This window comes from Canis lupus, chromosome 3 (genome assembly GCF_011100685.1).
Source record: "Canis lupus familiaris isolate Mischka breed German Shepherd chromosome 3, alternate assembly UU_Cfam_GSD_1.0, whole genome shotgun sequence".
Lineage (NCBI taxonomy): Eukaryota > Metazoa > Chordata > Mammalia > Carnivora > Canidae > Canis > Canis lupus.
Genome location: NC_049224.1, coordinates 43033903 through 43050786, shown reverse-complemented (window position 1 = coordinate 43050786; position 16884 = coordinate 43033903). Strand labels below are relative to the sequence as shown.

The 16884-nt window shown below is 40.2% G+C and overlaps 1 protein-coding gene across 2 annotated transcripts; it reads left to right on the top strand.

Moving 5' to 3' along the window:
- Positions 1-29: 29 nt before the first annotated feature.
- ARRDC4 (arrestin domain containing 4) lies at positions 30-13291 on the top strand. Of its 2 annotated transcripts, none has more exons than XM_038532723.1 (8): positions 30-333; positions 4732-4798; positions 5029-5176; positions 7135-7237; positions 8248-8504; positions 9230-9392; positions 9950-10104; positions 10485-13291. In XM_038532723.1, the coding sequence occupies exons 1-8, from the start codon at positions 45-47 to the stop codon at positions 10539-10541; spliced, it is 1239 nt and encodes a 412-aa protein (XP_038388651.1). In that variant the 5' UTR covers positions 30-44; the 3' UTR covers positions 10542-13291. The 2 variants fall into 2 exon arrangements, with proteins under 2 accessions (XP_038388651.1, XP_038388652.1); XM_038532724.1 differs by lacking the exon at positions 30-333 and adding an exon at positions 3638-3927.
- Positions 13292-16884: the final 3593 nt, after the last annotated feature.

The window sequence follows — 16884 nt, the reverse complement described above, 5'->3', positions numbered from 1 at the left end:
GGGCAGCCGCCGACCGCCCCGGCGCGGCCGCATCGCCCGGCGGGATGGGCGGCGAGGCGGGGGCCGCGGCGGCCGTGGGCTCCGAGGGCCGCGTCAAGAGCCTGGGTCTGGTGTTCGAGGACGAGCGCAAGGGCTGCTACTCGAGCGGCGAGACGGTGGCGGGCCACGTGCTGCTGGAGGCGGCCGAGCCGGTGGCCGTGCGCTCGCTGCGCCTGGAGGCCCACGGCCGAGCCACTGCCGCGTGGGGCCCGAGCCCGGGCGCCGCGGCCCCGGCCGCCGCCTCGGAGGTGGAGTACCTGAACGTGCGCCTGAGCCTGCGCGAGCCCCCGGCCGGTGAGCGAGGGCCGGGCCGGGCCGGACCCGGGAGGGCGCGCCGGCGGGATGCTCGCCGGCTGCGCGGGAGGGGGCGCGGGCTCCGCTCGGGGGCGGCGGGAGCTCGGCCTGGCGGCCGGGGCGGGCGGGTAACAGTGCCCGCCCCCTCCCCCTGGAGAGCCCCGGGGCCCTGCCCGGCGTCCCGGGACCTTCCAGGACCGCCGCGGGAGGGAACCGTTGCCAAGGGAACCTGTGATGAGCGGTCAGAAACCTAGGCTCTAAGGATAGAGGTGCTGTCCCTGCTGGCCTGAGGGATGGAGAGCCCGATCCGTCCAGGTGTTTTCTGGGCCTCCCGTTCTTCCCATCCTGGACGTTGGTTCATGATGAATTAGCAGAACCTCGATCTTGGGAAGGGGGAAGTAGTCCCTGAGCCGTAGGAATTCAGAGGAAGTGATTCTTGACCATCACACTTGGTTTTCCTCGTCTGGGAGCAGAGTCACTTAAGAGTTCTGCCTCTGCCCTATATTTTGTCTTTTATTCTCTGCTGCTTTTTGTTTCCTTGCAACGTATTTCCTCTCCTACCCCGCCCCCGCTCCCCCCAAGTAGGCCTTTGGAGACGTTGGGGTACCTGGGCATTTCAAGTTTCTGGAGGAATGAGTACCCTTCCTGTCCACTCTTGCGAAGTCCAGTTAATCGTGTCGGGTTTTTCCAAGTGCTCATGTGGGAACCCATGACATAGTTGTTTCATCTATAGGTACACTGTATATAAAAATACAGGATTTTATATAATTATGTATAATAAGAAGGGAAAAATTGATTTTCTTAATGATGAAAATACTAGTCTTGATCTTCATGAAGCTGGTGGAAGCTACTTTATACCTTTCTGCCTTATCAGCTTCAGGTTTTGTCTCTAAAACGAGATAATGATAGAAGTTCCCCTCCCTTGAAGAGTAGAAGGCAGCATATCAATGTTTTAACCTTTGCTGTGTCTTCTGCAAAGCGAATAGTATGTGCAATATTGCTTGGTCCTGCCATGGGGAAATAGACTTTTCACAGTTGAATCCTCAAGATATGCGAGAATCCAGTGATCCCAAGTATTCTAGTGAGAAAGAAATATATTTGGAACCAAAACCTTCTTTTGGATTCACAAGTAGCAGTGCGTTGGGTGACCCTTTCCTCAGTCTGGTTTACAGTAGCAGCCCACACATGCCTCCCCCCATGGTCAAGGACAGCACAGATTGTCAACATGGCGGGCTGGAGTCAAGGGTACAGAAGAGAGAAGTAAAGTGTTGGTGGTGGTGGTTGTTTTTTTTTTTTTTTTTTTTTTGTCTGGGACTTTGGACTCTGTATCTCTGAGCCCATAACTACTGAGTAAACAGAAATGAGATTAATAGCAGTTGGACCTGGGATTAGCAATAAAAAATTGCTTTGGTAAAATCTAGTCTGATAAGTACTGTTTTGATTGACAAGTCAGATTTTGCTTTTTCATCCTGATGGGATACAATGTCTAAGCCTAGGCGACTTGAAAATTTTTAACTTGTTTTTAAAAAGTACTATAACTAATATTGGCAAAAATTATGTTTTATTTAAAAATCATAGTTTTAGGTGATCTCATTGATGGAAAAAAGAACAAATGTCACTCTTAACATCTGTAGTTTGGAAGAAGTTAGCAACTTTACATAGTTGTGGATTCTCAGGTTCTTTTATTTCCCAAACCTGGGTGAATTCCAATCACCTCAAGAGATTTTTAGAAATCCAGATTTTTGGGAAATGGGTCTATGAGATCTGTTTTCAGGAAATTTCCCCAGATAATTGTTTGGCACTCTTCATCTAATCTAACTACTTGCTCTCATTGTGATTGATCTTCTTCTTTCCTCCTCCTCCTCCTCCTCTCCCTCCTCCTCCTCCTTCTCCCCTTCTCCTTCTCCTTCTCCTTCTCCTTCTCCTTCTCCTTCTCCTTCTCCTTCTTCTCCTTCTCCTTCTCCTTCTTCTCCTTCTCCTCCTCCTTCTTCCTCTTCCTCTTCCATTGAGGAATTATGGTAGAAAGACAAGACAGAGTGTTGTTTTCACTTGGTCACCCACGAGCAGTATAGCTTTATGAGAGTCCTTCATCCTTCCTGAGCCCAAGTCTCTGACTCTGTAATAATGTTCTTAGCTCCCAAGTGCTCTGAATTAGGAGCTTGGGCTCTAAGATCATTAGTGAATGGAGCACCTCTCTGGAACATTCTAGTCCTTAGTATATAAGGCAGAAGTAATGAGCCATGAGAGCAGAAGCAGAAATGGGCACATGATTCAGCTTGTGAAACTTTTTATTAAAAAAAATAAAATAGTAATGAGAGAAAGGAAGAAAACTAAGATTTGATTCCAACCTCTGTTTATCAGCTTTCTTAATTTTTGTTCCTATTTATGCACGGAGTGAAAGTCTCATTTTGAATGTTATAGTTCTTATGTTAATTTATGTTCTCTGTGAGGAGAGAACTTTATCTCTTACCTTCTCTTGGTTTCCCAAGTAACCGTGTTCTCCACATGTGCCCATTGTGCCCAGCCTCATGCTGTCCTAACCTACAACCCTCTCCTACGCACGCCCCTACCGGCTCTCAGGTCCAGGGCAGGAACCATCCCCTCCACGGGCTCCAGCATTCTGTGCTTGTGTGCTGGAGTCTGTAGCCTCCTCTCCTCCCACGGTCTGTTTGAGGATTGACGTTACTCATCTTTGTATCCACAGTGCCTGCCATCGAAGCCCTGTAAAGTTTGAACTCAGATGAAGTCCGCATTTTTAAACATTGTGGAGTACCCTGGTTGTCCTATGTTCAGTTAGTCTCTAAGGATTACACATGAGAACTCCGGCCCAGCTCTCTCAGGAGGACGAGAGTTGCCTTGAGCCTTTTACATGATAGCACTGCTCTAACAGTGCTGGGTCTTACAGGGAGGGCAGCTCGGGGCGCACCCAAGCCCAGGGGACTGCCTCCATTGCTGTGGCTGTGGTTTAACGTGGCCTCCTGCCCCTGTCACTTGTTCATTTTGCCTCCAAGTCACCCACCTGTGTTGTATTTCTATTTGAATGACCCTCTGTGGTAAATATTTTACTTTTCCCCCCTAATAGCTTATATGCTGAAAATTGGGGATGGATTCAAAAGACTAAATGGGCCAATAATGCATATCTGTTTTCTGAAAGTGCAAGGTAGAGATGTTACCTTGTTTCTAATAATTAAGTGAAAAAATATTCCATTTCACTAGCCCTTTAAGTGTCTTTTTTTCTTTTTCTTTCTTTTTTTTTTTTTTTTAAATGTATGGCTACAGTAGAAATCTCCATTTTTAGTATCCTGACCAAGCAAATCTCGAAGAAATTTCTCATCTGTGCTGCACTTCCTTCTTCTGAATCGTGCCACCCTTGATGAGGGAGTTTAGTTCTAAACTTGAATTGATGAGCATAAAATGAAGGGGAAGTTGATAAGTATCTCTGCAGAGCTGTCTAACCAAATGACAGCCCTGGAGTTGGCTTTGGATCTGAATGATGCCGATCGTCTGTGTGTTCATGGGGCCCAGCAGTGCCTCTGGTCCATCCACACCCTTCATCTTGGCCTTCTGACAAGCAGGGCTAAGTCTCTGTATGAGGTAAAATGGAGCTGGCTGACCCAGACCCAGAGCAGGAGGGAGGAGTCATGGCCTTGCTTGGCAGACCCCACTCTGTATCCTAACTTAACCACCAATTAACTAATCACCAATTAATTGGTAGAGCTTAAGTGTAAATGCATGACTCTTATCTCGTAAGTTGTCCTGTTGGTTTGGCAGTTTGGTATTATACTCAATAATCGCAATATTCCAAGTAAATTTTTCATCTTTTTTCTATTTTTGCCCAAAAAATACAGAATCTGATTTTTGTGGCATATCCAAAATAAAGAGATGTTTTGAGTTTTAGATCCAATTTAATTTTGGTATCCCATATTAGTACAGTAATATGCTATAATGTTAGTATAATGGTATTGGTTTGTGTTTATAATAATATAATGTGAGTATACTTATGCTGGAGTAGGTTGAACAAGTGTGTATGTGTATATGTACATACACGTTGGGTGTGTATATATGTGTGTATGTATACATATATGTGCTCTTGTATACAAATACAGTATATACATGTGCATATATATGTACATGAGAACTCTGGGCTCTGACACTTTATGATAATTATTTGTGTGGTTGGTCTCTTTAAAGATAGAAACTGTATGCATTATATGATTTGAAATGGATTTAACTTGGAAGAAACCAATTGAAATTTAAATGTTCTAAATCTTAAAGATTACTGTACTTTTTGGAGTACCCTGGATGCTATAGCCAGGGAAACCTCCTTTTAAAAGAACATGACTTAGGCTGTGAAAATTCTTGATCTAATACTAACCTTAAATGTATTTACTTTTTTAGGTGAAGGCATCCTCTTACTACAGCCTGGAAAACATGAATTTCCATTTAGCTTTCAACTTCCATCTGAGTAAGTGAAACCATATTACTTTTGCAATTTTTCTTTCTCTGCTGTATGTTGTTCTAGATGCAAGGGTACCAAGTGTATTCTGATGCTCAGTGATGCCCGTTTATCTTGAATAACCTCTCAATAGACTTATCCTGTTCACGTTCTTTTTATTTAACTCAAACCAACATTTTAGGGTTTTTTCCCAGCTGTGTTTAACTGAAAAATAAACTTCTAAATTTGGTTCGTTTCAGACCTTTAGTAACCTCATTCACCGGGAAATATGGAAGTATTCAGTACTGTGTGAGAGCCATTTTGGAACGACCCAAGGTACCTGATCAGAGCGTGAAGCGGGAGCTCCAGGTCATCAGTCACATTGATGTCAACACACCAGCATTATTAGTAAGTTTTTCCTCCTCCTTTTTCTCCTCCCCTCCCTTCCAGTAGTGTCGTATGCATCAAGCCAGCATAGTGCTGGTCTGTCCTGTCACTTTCTGATACAATCTTCTAACCCATGGGTCCTCACTATAAATGTGTGATTCTTGGTTGGGCAAATTACAAATTGTGTGTGTTAATACTATTGATTATGTCTCCGTTGTTCAGGGCTGCTTTTGCCAAAAAGTTATACAGGCTTGAAATGCATTAATAAGGCTTAATAATAATAGTGCACACAGAGAGTGGTTACTTTTACCAGAGCAGCCACATTCACAGGGCTGTAGTATTCTAAACTCTTCAATAATAGCAGGTTGAGGAACAGTAATTATGGAAGAGTATTAATCATGCTCAGCCTGTTATTGAGGCTCAGGCCATTATGCTATGTATCCTTCCATTTTGCATGTCATTTTCTAACATTAAGTAAGTGTGTGCAGCTGCTGTGGAGAGCCTTTCTCTTATCATTTCCTTATGACAGATTTGGCCACATTAAAGCATTGAACTTCTAATAATCACCAGAAATACTGTAGGCTGATAAGAAAGATTAGGCTATAAGTAACAACAGAATAGGCAAGATGGGAGCTAATGAGCTAGATTCTTTTATCTAAACCCATATTATCAAAATAATATAAAATTATACCTTGTACTTTCATGATAGCTATGAGGACCTAATGGTTCTTCATTTAAATATGAATGAATGATTTTTTTTTTTTAACTTCATAGAAAATACTGGGATAATTTAAACTTTCCATCATGATACTGGTGTTCCAAAGATGTATGTTTAGTATTGAGGGTTTCTTTTTTCTAGCCAGTGTTTTTAAAGATAAGGGGAAAAAACAGGAGTTTGAAGGTGTTTCACTCTATTTCCATTCCAAAATGGAATGGACTTCACTCTAATGTTCACTTTTAGAGGGGTGGCAGTATAACAGTTATGCCCTGGTGGTGTGGCCCCTTGTGGCCAACATCCTAAAATGGCCAGCACCCACCTGACAGTTATAGCTGTAAGTTACTTACCATCCACCTAACACCTTGTTTTTTGTTTTTTTTTTTTTGGGGGGGGGGGGTTGTTTTTTGTTTTGTTTTGTTTTTGCAAATTGACAATACTGTCTTATATTTTTAAAAACTACTTAGAATTAGGAAGCTGGCTCTTTCTAAACTAAGGCAAATGATTTAAGGAGATTTTATTTTTTTGCCAAAAAGAGAAATGACTAATCCTTTAATACTCTTTTTATAGGTAAAAAAATATTGCAGCTTGGGTTTTGCAATGAGCCATTCATTTGTGCATCTTTTAAACTGAGCTTTTGAATTTTTCTCTTGATGCCGTAGAATAGAAGGTTGGGGGAGGTCTGTTCAATAATCTGTGGGTCCATTACATTGGGTATGTTGTGCTGCCATCAAACAAACGCCAAAACCATTCTAAGTTAAGGACTCTTGAAATTTCTGCCTAGTCATGCATTTTTGAATTCAAGAAAAAAGGCTATTTGTTGCTTTTACATTTTAGATGACAAAACAAATAGAAGATTCTGATGGATTTTATATCATTTTTTCTTTTACCTAACCTACAGGTAAAGTCTTAAAAAGAAAAAAAACTCTGTCATGTTAATAGTTACTACTGCAATTTTTTACTATTACTTTAAGGGAAAGTATAACATTTCCCAGCAATATAATGATAAAATAGGATGGTGCTACCTAATTTGAGTCAGACAGTTCATCTTAGTTTTCCTGAAAAGAGAATGATTTTTTTTCAATGCTTTGTGTTTTAGCAAGTATTTTGCCTAATATATCATATCATGATAAAAATATGTCATAGGATAAAAAAAAAGTTGATTTGTTTTCTGGAAGAAAACTATTTAATAAAGAATGATGTAATTTTAAGTTCTGTGAGTTCTAGTCTAATTAAAGCCATGTTATTATTTGAAATTTTCAAGACCCCTGTATTGAAAACTCAAGAGAAAATGGTTGGCTGTTGGTTTTTCACGTCTGGTCCTGTCTCACTGAGTGCCAAAATTGAAAGAAAAGGATACTGTAATGGTAAGCAAAATGTTTGAAAGTCCAAATGGAAGGAGTCACGCATTTTATTAGCTACTTTTAAGTGATTTTAAATAGTATGTTTTAAATAAATAGTGTGTGTTTTGTAACTCATGAAGTACATATTCTCTTAAAACATAGATAATACCATTTTCTGTTTTGCATATAAATAATGGGACACATAAGTACTTTTCAGTGGATGAGTAAATTCCAGCAAAACTCCTGGTGTTTCCTGACTTTGGTCCTTTCACTTTAGTAACAAAGACTAAAACTGGAAGAGTGGGAAAATGCTAGTGTTTTACTTGACATTGCAGAAGAATGGCTGGAGCAGCATTGCTCAGAAGAGCACTATTGTAGCACACACTTCCTGTTGGGCATTCTGACCCTGGTCTGTGAATATGTATGCAAGTATAGGGGGTAAGAGTGTAGAACAGTAACAGCCTGAACAGTCAGATTGATATTGGAACAACCGTTTGTGGATTTGGCACCCACTCCAGGGTTCCAGCTCAGTGGAAATGTATCTGGTATATCTGGTACCAAACGGTATAATGGTGAACGTGTAAGGCAGATGTGAAACTCAGCTGCTCTCTTCATTGTTTCATTAATGCTTTAACATCAGTTCCTTTTTAAAGACAACATCTTTGTTCTCTTGTGGGGGCCATTTTAATTTGGGCACTAATGAGTTTGTTAGTGATACTTAAAATAGTACTGGGTCATTTATTTGTATGTCTTAATTTTTTATAGATACTTGTCATTTACACATCTTCATAATTGGCAACCTAATATTGTTACATTAGAAAAGCAAATAACACAAAAATTAGAAAATAGTATCTACTGTGACCTGCAGTGAATTCACAGATGTCTGACACAGATTCACAGTAGAAGTATTCCATCAAAGTTCTCAATTTGATAAAGTCACATTGCGACATTTGCTTTTATGTGTTAGAGGCTCTCTTCCACGGTTGTGAGAACATTCAGAAATGCCTCTGATAATGTTCTTGTTTTCTTTTTAGGAGAAGCCATTCCAATCTATGCAGAGATAGAGAATTGTTCCTCTCGGTTGATTGTTCCCAAAGCTGCTATTTTCCAAACCCAGACGTATTTGGCGAGTGGGAGAACAAAGAGTGTCCGGCACATGGTTGCCAATGTGCGAGGGAACCACATCGCTTCTGGAGGCACTGACACGTGGAATGGGAAGACTCTAAAAATTCCACCTGTTACCCCATCCATCCTGGATTGCTGCATTATCAGAGTAGACTACTCCTTAGCTGTAAGCAGAGATCATCTTCTTTTTTTTTTTTTAAGATTTTATTTATTTATTTGTGAGAGACACAGAAAGGCAGAGACATAGAGAGAGAAGCAGGCTCTCTGTGGGGAGCCTGATGTGGGACTTGATCCCAGGACCTCAGGATCACAAGCTAAGCCAAAGGCAAATAGATGCACAACCACTGAGCCACCCAGGTGCCCCAACTGGAGATCTTCTTAATGTTAAAGTATGTAGAATGGAGCTGTAACTGTGCCATGTTCCCACGAATATGTGCGTCTAAGACCTAGGACCATGTCATTTTATGTCAGCATTATAGCAGACTGTGGAAGCATAGAGGATTGGCCTTTATTCTTAATCAAAAACTGTCCCCCTAAGAAATTTAATTAAATAACACTCATTAAAGAAGTGTTTGCTATATTGAAAAGATATGCTTAATTTTTTTGTAATGATTATGCAAGCCATGCTCACTGACATGCAGTATGTTGAGGTTGTGGCTCCCGATAACAGAGCAGTCACTGTATTTCCTCTGCTCTTCACTTGGTTTGCTTTCATTTTATTTGGTCAGGATCATTTACAGTTGTATTGGGGAAGTGGTGGCAGGCAACAAAGACATTTGTTTCTGTGAAAAAACAAATTGGAAGTTTAACTTACATTTTTGTCTCTTCTTTCCTTCTTTTCTTTTCTTCTCTTTTCTTTTTTTTTTTTTTTTTTTTTTTTTTACCTTTTAGGTGTATATTCACATTCCTGGTGCTAAAAAATTGATGCTCGAGCTGCCCTTGGTGATTGGCACAATTCCATTTAACGGTTTTGGCAGCAGAAACTCCAGCATTGCCAGCCAGTTCAGTATGGATATGAGCTGGCTGACACTGACTCTGCCAGAGCAGCCTGAAGGTACGGAGTTCCGAGGTTCTTTCAGCGTGAAGTTTTACATGTAGGGCCAAGAGCCGGGTAAGACCAGGCGTGCTCGGATGATGGCACTTACTCCTGCCGCTACAGCTATCCTGACTCTTTTGAGTACTGAAAATTATAAAATAGCATTCCTGGAAGAGACTTTGAGAGCCTGGCTGGATAGGGCACAGAGCAGCTGATGGCAGAGCCAGAATAAAGTTTTCATCTCTCGATTCCCATTTCTTTAACAGTAAGACAATGAAAAATAGTCGGAAGCAGGATACAGTATTTTCTGTAGCCACATTTCAATGATTTTTTTCTACCTGCACTATAACATACACTTCTCAAGAGCAGCATATGTTAAATGTCAGTAGTGATTTCACAAAACCAGAGTCAAATATGTTCAGTCATGATGGAAATAAAACTTTGCTCATTAGAGGGAAAGAGAAAACGTTGTTTGCAGATTTAGCTGAATTTCTTGTTTTGGTGAGAATTCAGAAGATGGATGTAATTGATTTTTGCACGGACTTCTGAGGACCCAACTCTTGTTTTCACCGCAGCACCACCAAATTACGCAGATGTCGTGTCAGAGGAGGAATTCTGTCGACATGTGCCTCCTTACCCTCAACCCCCCGAAGGTGAGGGGGAAGCATGTTGCCCAGTGTTTGCCTGCATACAGGAATTTAGGTTCCAGCCTCCGCCTCTTTATTCAGAGGTAAGCAAAACAAAAGAAATGGAGATTTTTAGTTTGCCTTCTGGAGAGAATCCTTTGTAAGTATCTGCTGCTGATTCCTAACTGGTAAGGGATACATTTTTAAAGAGATTTTCTGGTGATGATAGACCAGCACTGATCCAATTACCTCATTCTGTAATATTTTCCTTGTAAAACTACAGCATGCACGTAGAGTGCCACGGATCGCCTTTAAAGTGTTTTCTGTGGCCATGGAGTACAGGGCACTTAAGTGACCCCTTGGGACTTCTTATTAATAGGCTTATAGCAACTTGGCTTCTAACCACTATATAATTAGAAGTAGATACTAAGATTATTTATACAGTGTTGGAATAGTAATCCCAATGTGCTCTTTTTTTTTGCAGATTGATCCACATCCTACTGATGTAGAAGAGACCCAGCCTGTGTCCTTCATTCTCTGAACAAATTTCAGAAATCACTGTGTTCATCATCAAACTAGAATATGGGTTCTTTCCCCCCCAACCCCTGCCTTTTTGGAAAAGAGAGAAGATTAGTGTAAGAACATAAATGAACATCAAGATCGAAGATGATAGAAATTAAAGAATATGTGAACTTTCCAGTGGGCCAAGAAGATCATTGCACAGTTTATGATAAGGTCACATGTCCTTTTTAAATAATGCAGTGAAGAAGACATGAAAAGTCAGATGAAGAGAATGCCCCGGAAGTCCTGATGGCGATGGAGTAAGTGAAGGATGCCTGCACCTGACCTTAGGGACCAGAGTCTGTGTGGAGAGTGAAAACACTACACGAGTGTCACTTTAAAAAGGTTTCTCCAGGTGGAACAGAAGTTACCCTAAGCTTTAAGGAAATACGGACTCCTTGGGAGCCTTGATTTTGAAGAAGTTAGCAACACAGATGCGTGTACAACTAGGAGAAAGGCCCACTCTAAATATGAAGTGTGACCCTGACCCCTGAGCATCTTCATGGTTTCTTACCATGTCCCGTAGGACTAAAGTCCTTGAAAGAACCTTTTTATGAGGTCCTGATGAAGTATACAGTTTCACTTTATAAATTGGCTGTACAGTATTATGAAACCAAGAAAGAGTTCCTTGCAAGGCATGTCAGTTCAGAGGGGAGCGATAAATTTCAGTGTGAGAACACGTTTTGTTGAAGGCTGTACTTCTTACCCTTTAAATACTTTGGATATGTGTTTGATTTTCCCCATGTTTTATTTTCCAAGGATCATAGTAGAAAAAGAAAGGGAAGGAAAAAAAAAAAAAAGATTGCATCCTCAGGCTGCCTTGGTAACTACACAGAAAAAAATACCCCCCCCCCCAAAAAAAAACCCACAAAACAACAAAAGCCTTTCTTAACCTACCTCTAATGGGGTTATCAGAATCCTTTTACAACTCTGGGCCTGATAAGCCTTATGTGGGGTTTCTGCTAATCGGCAGTAGCGCTCTCCTCCAACCCCTTGGTGAACCAAGGGAAAAACCTATAAGGTTAGCATTAGATGAAAGCCAGTATATGTCTACCAAAGGGTATTTCCAAACAAATGCAAAATCAAAAGAGGGTACAAATAACTATGTGTTTTAAAAAGGACAAACTGAATTCCTGCCAAGAGACTGAAGGCTACCAGTGGCAGTCACTGTGCTCTGCATTGTTACTCCAATTCCAAGCCTTTAGTAATTCTTTTTAAACTGTGATTTTTTTTTTTTTTGCTTTATTGTTTTGGTGCAATATTTTATTATCGTTTAATCTCAGGATATTCCGACCAACAAGATTGTGTTGCTGCTAGAAGTCTGAGCAGTGTTTTTACTGTCCCCTCTCTCCCTTCTGTTCACGGTCCCATGTTCACTTGGTTTTCTTTTCATCTGTTGGTTCCCTGACTGCTGGCACTAAGTGGAAGGGAGGTAAGGATTCCCATGATAGAAATTTTGGACCTGCCGAGTACTTTGGTTTTCTCCATGTCCTGCAGCTTCTACCAAGAAACCCTGGTGCTTCCCATGAAGAATGCCATACTTCATTCACCAGAGCAAGTCATTTTTTTTTTTTTAATCAGTATATTCAGTCACAAATACAAAAATTCTTCTAAGCTTAGGTTTTGTATTTAGAAGTTAGCTGGCCATCTGATCAGGGATTTTTTTCTACATGCATTAGGTAATTGTATACTACTCCCCTTTCCAGACATACCTCTCTTTGTAATCACGCAAGCATCTTAAGCAATTTTTTCATTGTAAGCCACTATTTAAAATCACAGTGCAAATCTGTTACACCAGTAATTGTGGTACTGAAATAGTCACAAAACTTTATTCCTTGCTTTGGTTCTTAGTGCCTTTTTTAAATTTTGCTTCTTGTGTGTGTGTATTTTTATACATGTTATGTGTTTTTAAGTGCTATCTAAACAGTTTTGTTTTTACTCTAAAAAAAAACATCTTTGGCTGTTTCTTGACTTCTGAGTTGTAGTTTACATGCCTTGTCAAGACATTGTCCATCTCCATGATACCAAAATAAAGTGAAAGAAACAAAGTAAAATGGTGTGAAGGAAGAAAGTTTAGTTATTTGGCCCCCTGTGGAAAGCCAAGTAGTTCGCTTCCAACTGCTCAGTGGAAGCCTTCCTAGGATTGTTTTATCACCTGTAATGGAGACATCATGAACTGTGCTCACAAAATTCTAAAGCAAAGCTGATTTTGTAGCACTTAAAAGAGTAGCTAAAAGGTATGATTTGCCTTATCGAATTGGTATCAGTATATCTAACCTTAAGCAGTAGGTTGAAACTGCATACCTTTTTGTAATCAAGAAATTATTCTATGAATGTAGAAAATTCTACATTGCAACAGAATTCTTGGGAATGAAGATAAAAATTTAGCTGCTATTTGCTTGTTATTCAGTTGTTTAGTTTGCAAAGAAACTGTGGCCTTAGAATTTTCTTTTTGATGCAAAAATTTTGAAATTGAAAATGTGCATCTTTTGGCACACAAAATCTTTCCATGGGTGGAACTTTAATTTTTATGTTTTTGTTTTGCACAATAAGAAACTCAATAGGCAGGGGTTTTGTTTTTGATAAGTTAACTATGAAAGCTTTTTTATTTTTATTATTAAAAATGTAACAGTTTAACCCACAGGAAAAAAAATAAAGATTGTATTTTGTACTCTGGTTTGAACCCCATGGGTTCCTTTTGTTAATAAAATGATGACACTAATGCTGTGAGGTGCTGGTTTTGTTTCTGCTTTGTTTTTATAAGACTATAACTTAAATTGTTACAGACTTAGGGGAAATCAGTACTGTAAGACAAAATGTAATTGCTGTTAAATTAAGATCCTTTTGTATATGGATCCTGTCACTGGGTTGGATGGCCCTGAGGGGCATCTGAGCCTGGTTTTACTGTGGGCTCAGCTTCCCCAAGGAAATCAGTCTTTAGAGTTCCATGAAGAAAAGTGGTAACATGAGTAAATATGCCTAAGCTATCTTGGTTGTTGAAGGAGCTATACCTTCATTTATTCCCAAATGACAATGGCTACTTTTTAAAACTTTCGAAATTTTTGTGTTTTACGGGCCACATGTTTCCCCGGGATTAGTTTTAGTGGATCTGAAGAGCTGTCAGTGGGCCCGTACTGGAAGACACTGACCCAAGTAAACCTCCCGTTTCAAATGGATAAAAGCCATAAGTCTTGTACAAGGAATATATAATGGTATATCATCGCAAGAAAACTACTCAGATTCTCCCGGAAAATTCTCAGATTGAGCTAAGTGGTAGAGCCCTACCTATTTACTCTCCAAGTGTTTATATTATGTGAGATAGCATTAAATAGTTTGTGGATCTGCACTGGCAATCGACACTGAGACGTTTGTCTCATGCAGTAAATATTGAGGCAAAACTTAAATAGTTCACCACTAAAGTTTCTGTAGTTTCTGTTGTGAAGTGGTGGGTTCTAAAATTTAGAACTAGGCAGGACATTAACAAAGCTTCTAGGACAAAGCCCTCCTATTACAAACGAGGATACTAAAACCCAGAGGTGTAACCTGAAAGTCTGACCTACATTCTCTGTAAGATCTCTGCTCACTCTAAAATTTCCTGATTCTACTACTTTAATAGAAGCCACAGAAACAGTAATACTTTAAGTTACACAGTGTGTAAGACTTGCAGAACTGGATACTAAGAATAGGCTAAATCAAGAATCTTCTGCATTTCTGTCTGAAAGTCCTGCCTCCTGAAAGGATAGCAGTCTTTGACTAAATTGCTTCATAAATATGTTTAATTAGTAGCTGGAATCTTTTCTTCGGCAGAGGGATTTGTTCCTAACTTCATATTTTGAAATAATTACAGACCTACAAGCTGTAATCATAGTACAGAGAAATCCTGCATCCCTATCATCTGGTCTCCCCCAAAGGTAACATCTTACATAACTATAATAACATGACCCAAATCAACACCAACATTGACACACATTACCTACGATTCACTGGAATTCAAGACTTGCTTGGATTTGGCCAGTTTTTGAATGCAGTCATTGTTCTTGCATATATTTTTGTGTATAATCCTATGACATTTTATCGTGTCTAGGTTCATACCATCATCACCACAATCAAGACAAAAACTCCGATCACCACAAAGAAACTCCCTTGGGCTACACCTGTGCATGGACTCCCTCCCCTTCCCGCCTCCCTGATTAATCACATCTCCATCTCTATAATTTTGTCATTGGCTTTTTCACTCAGGCTATCACCTTTAATATCAATGGGAGTTGCATCGATGCCTTTGTGTTTCAGCTCAGATGTGTTGAAAGAAACCACTTGGCTATTACTGGCTTTGAAACTTCATTTTGCAATTTGCAAAGAAAAAGTGTCACCTTGGAAATGTTTTGGCTTTGATTTTGAGAACTACCTCTGATGGACAAAAATACACAAATGCAGGTTCACACAAACTTTTAGGGGTTCATTCTTAGTTTGCCAAGGAATTGAATACTTTATATAGAAAGCTACTACATTATACATGAACAGAATATACCTGTGATGAAACTATAAGCCAATGAGAAACATCTTGGGCTATTTAAATTATTAGCAGCTGGTAAATTTTAATACAAATTATGCAGGAAAGAAACTGCATTTGCCCTGCGTATTTTTTTAGTTAAATCTTAAGGGGTTTTTTTTTTTTTTTTTTTTTTTTTTTTTTTACTTATTCCTGTCCCTGCATCAATCCTTTCTAGCCTGCTTTTTTAAAAATTTTTTATTTTATATATATATATATATTTTTTTTAATTGGAGTTCAATTTGCCAACATATAGCATAACACCCAGTGCTCATCCCGCCAAGTACCCCCCTCAGTTTTAAGACTTTATTTATCCATGAGAGACACAGAGAGGCAGAGACATAGGCAGAGGGAGAAGCAGGCTCCCTGTGGGGAGCCTGTTGCAGGACTCGATCCCAAGACCCCAGGATCATGCCATAAGCCAAAGGCAGACGCTCAACCACTGAGCCACCAAGGTGTCCCTCTAGTCCCGCTTCTTAATATCTGAGGTGAAAAGCCCACTGAAAGCTGAGAAAAAATTAACTGTAAAATGCATACTTAACGATACAATATTATAAAGTAGACTCACTTTTTAAGACAATTAGATTTTTCTAGACAGGAGAACTCTTACAGAAGTCATTAAACACTAACCTAAGAAGCTTTTCCCTAGGAAAAGACATGAATCTGTCAAGGAGGAAAGGAAGCAGGAAAACAAATACACTGTGAAAGGGATGAAAGCAGATAAAAAGTGATGACCAGCGCCAACTTCCAGAACATCACGGTAACTGAATTCATGCGGAGCTGTTGCTGTATTCACAGATGGGAGATTTCATCCCTGCTCACATTTTCAGAAAACCAAGATGTCTTACATGGACTGGAAGAGACATGCTTTAGGCAGCATCTGCCAGTGGAAACAAGTAAAACAATAGGCACTTCCCTTGTGCTTGGTGATTGTCCTCCCCCCAACACATGTGAACATCCACACACGTGTGTGTACACATGCATGCACATAGACACCTCTATTTCTCACCTTTTGTCTACACTCTTTACCTTCAGACCTAGGTCTATTTTAGTCAAGGAAGGACGTCAGTTCTATTACAAAAGGTAGAAACAGACAATGGGTTCCTGCATCCACAAGAATTTGCTAGAAGAGAAGCCATTTTCTGCCAACTTCTTCCAACTGTCTTCCCCCAAACAATAACAATAGTACAACACTAGTAGAGGTTTCAGGGAAATAATTGTTTTTATTATCTTTGTTATATATATATATATATTTATATATATATACATATAAACATATACATGTATATATATGTATATACTATATATATACTATAACATATATGAATATGTATATATATAAACACATATGTGTATGTGTATATACACACACACATTTTCTTAAAGATTTTATTTATTCACGAGAGACACACACACACACACACACACAGAGAGGCAAAGACACAGGCAGAGGGAGAAGCAGGCTCCATGCAGGGAGCCCGATGTGGGACTTGATCCCAGGTCTCCAGGACCACGCCCTGGGCTGAAGGTGGCGCTAAACCGCTGAGCCACAAGGGCTGCCCCCTCCACACACACATTTTTTTAGAGAGAGAACACACATGAGTGAGAGGTGGGGGGATGGGGCACAGGGAGAGAATCTTAAGCAGACTCCCCACTGAGCACAGACCCAACCCCCCCACTCAGGGGCTTGATCCCATGATCCTGAGATCACAACCTGAGTGGATATCAAGAATCAAGACACTTAACCAACTGAGCCACCCAAACGCCTCTTTAT

What these genes read in the sequence shown, in the direction of transcription:
- ARRDC4 (XM_038532723.1), top strand. Translation starts at nt 45, where the DNA reads ATGGGCGGCGAGGCGGGGGCCGCGGCGGCCGTGGGCTCCGAGGGCCGC. An exon ending in TCTGCCAGAGCAGCCTGAAG is followed by an intron (nt 9,393 to 9,949) that starts GTACGGAGTTCC and finishes TTTTCACCGCAG; the next exon opens with CACCACCAAATTACGCAGAT. An exon ending in CTCCGCCTCTTTATTCAGAG is followed by an intron (nt 10,105 to 10,484) that starts GTAAGCAAAACA and finishes TTTTTTTTGCAG; the next exon opens with ATTGATCCACATCCTACTGA.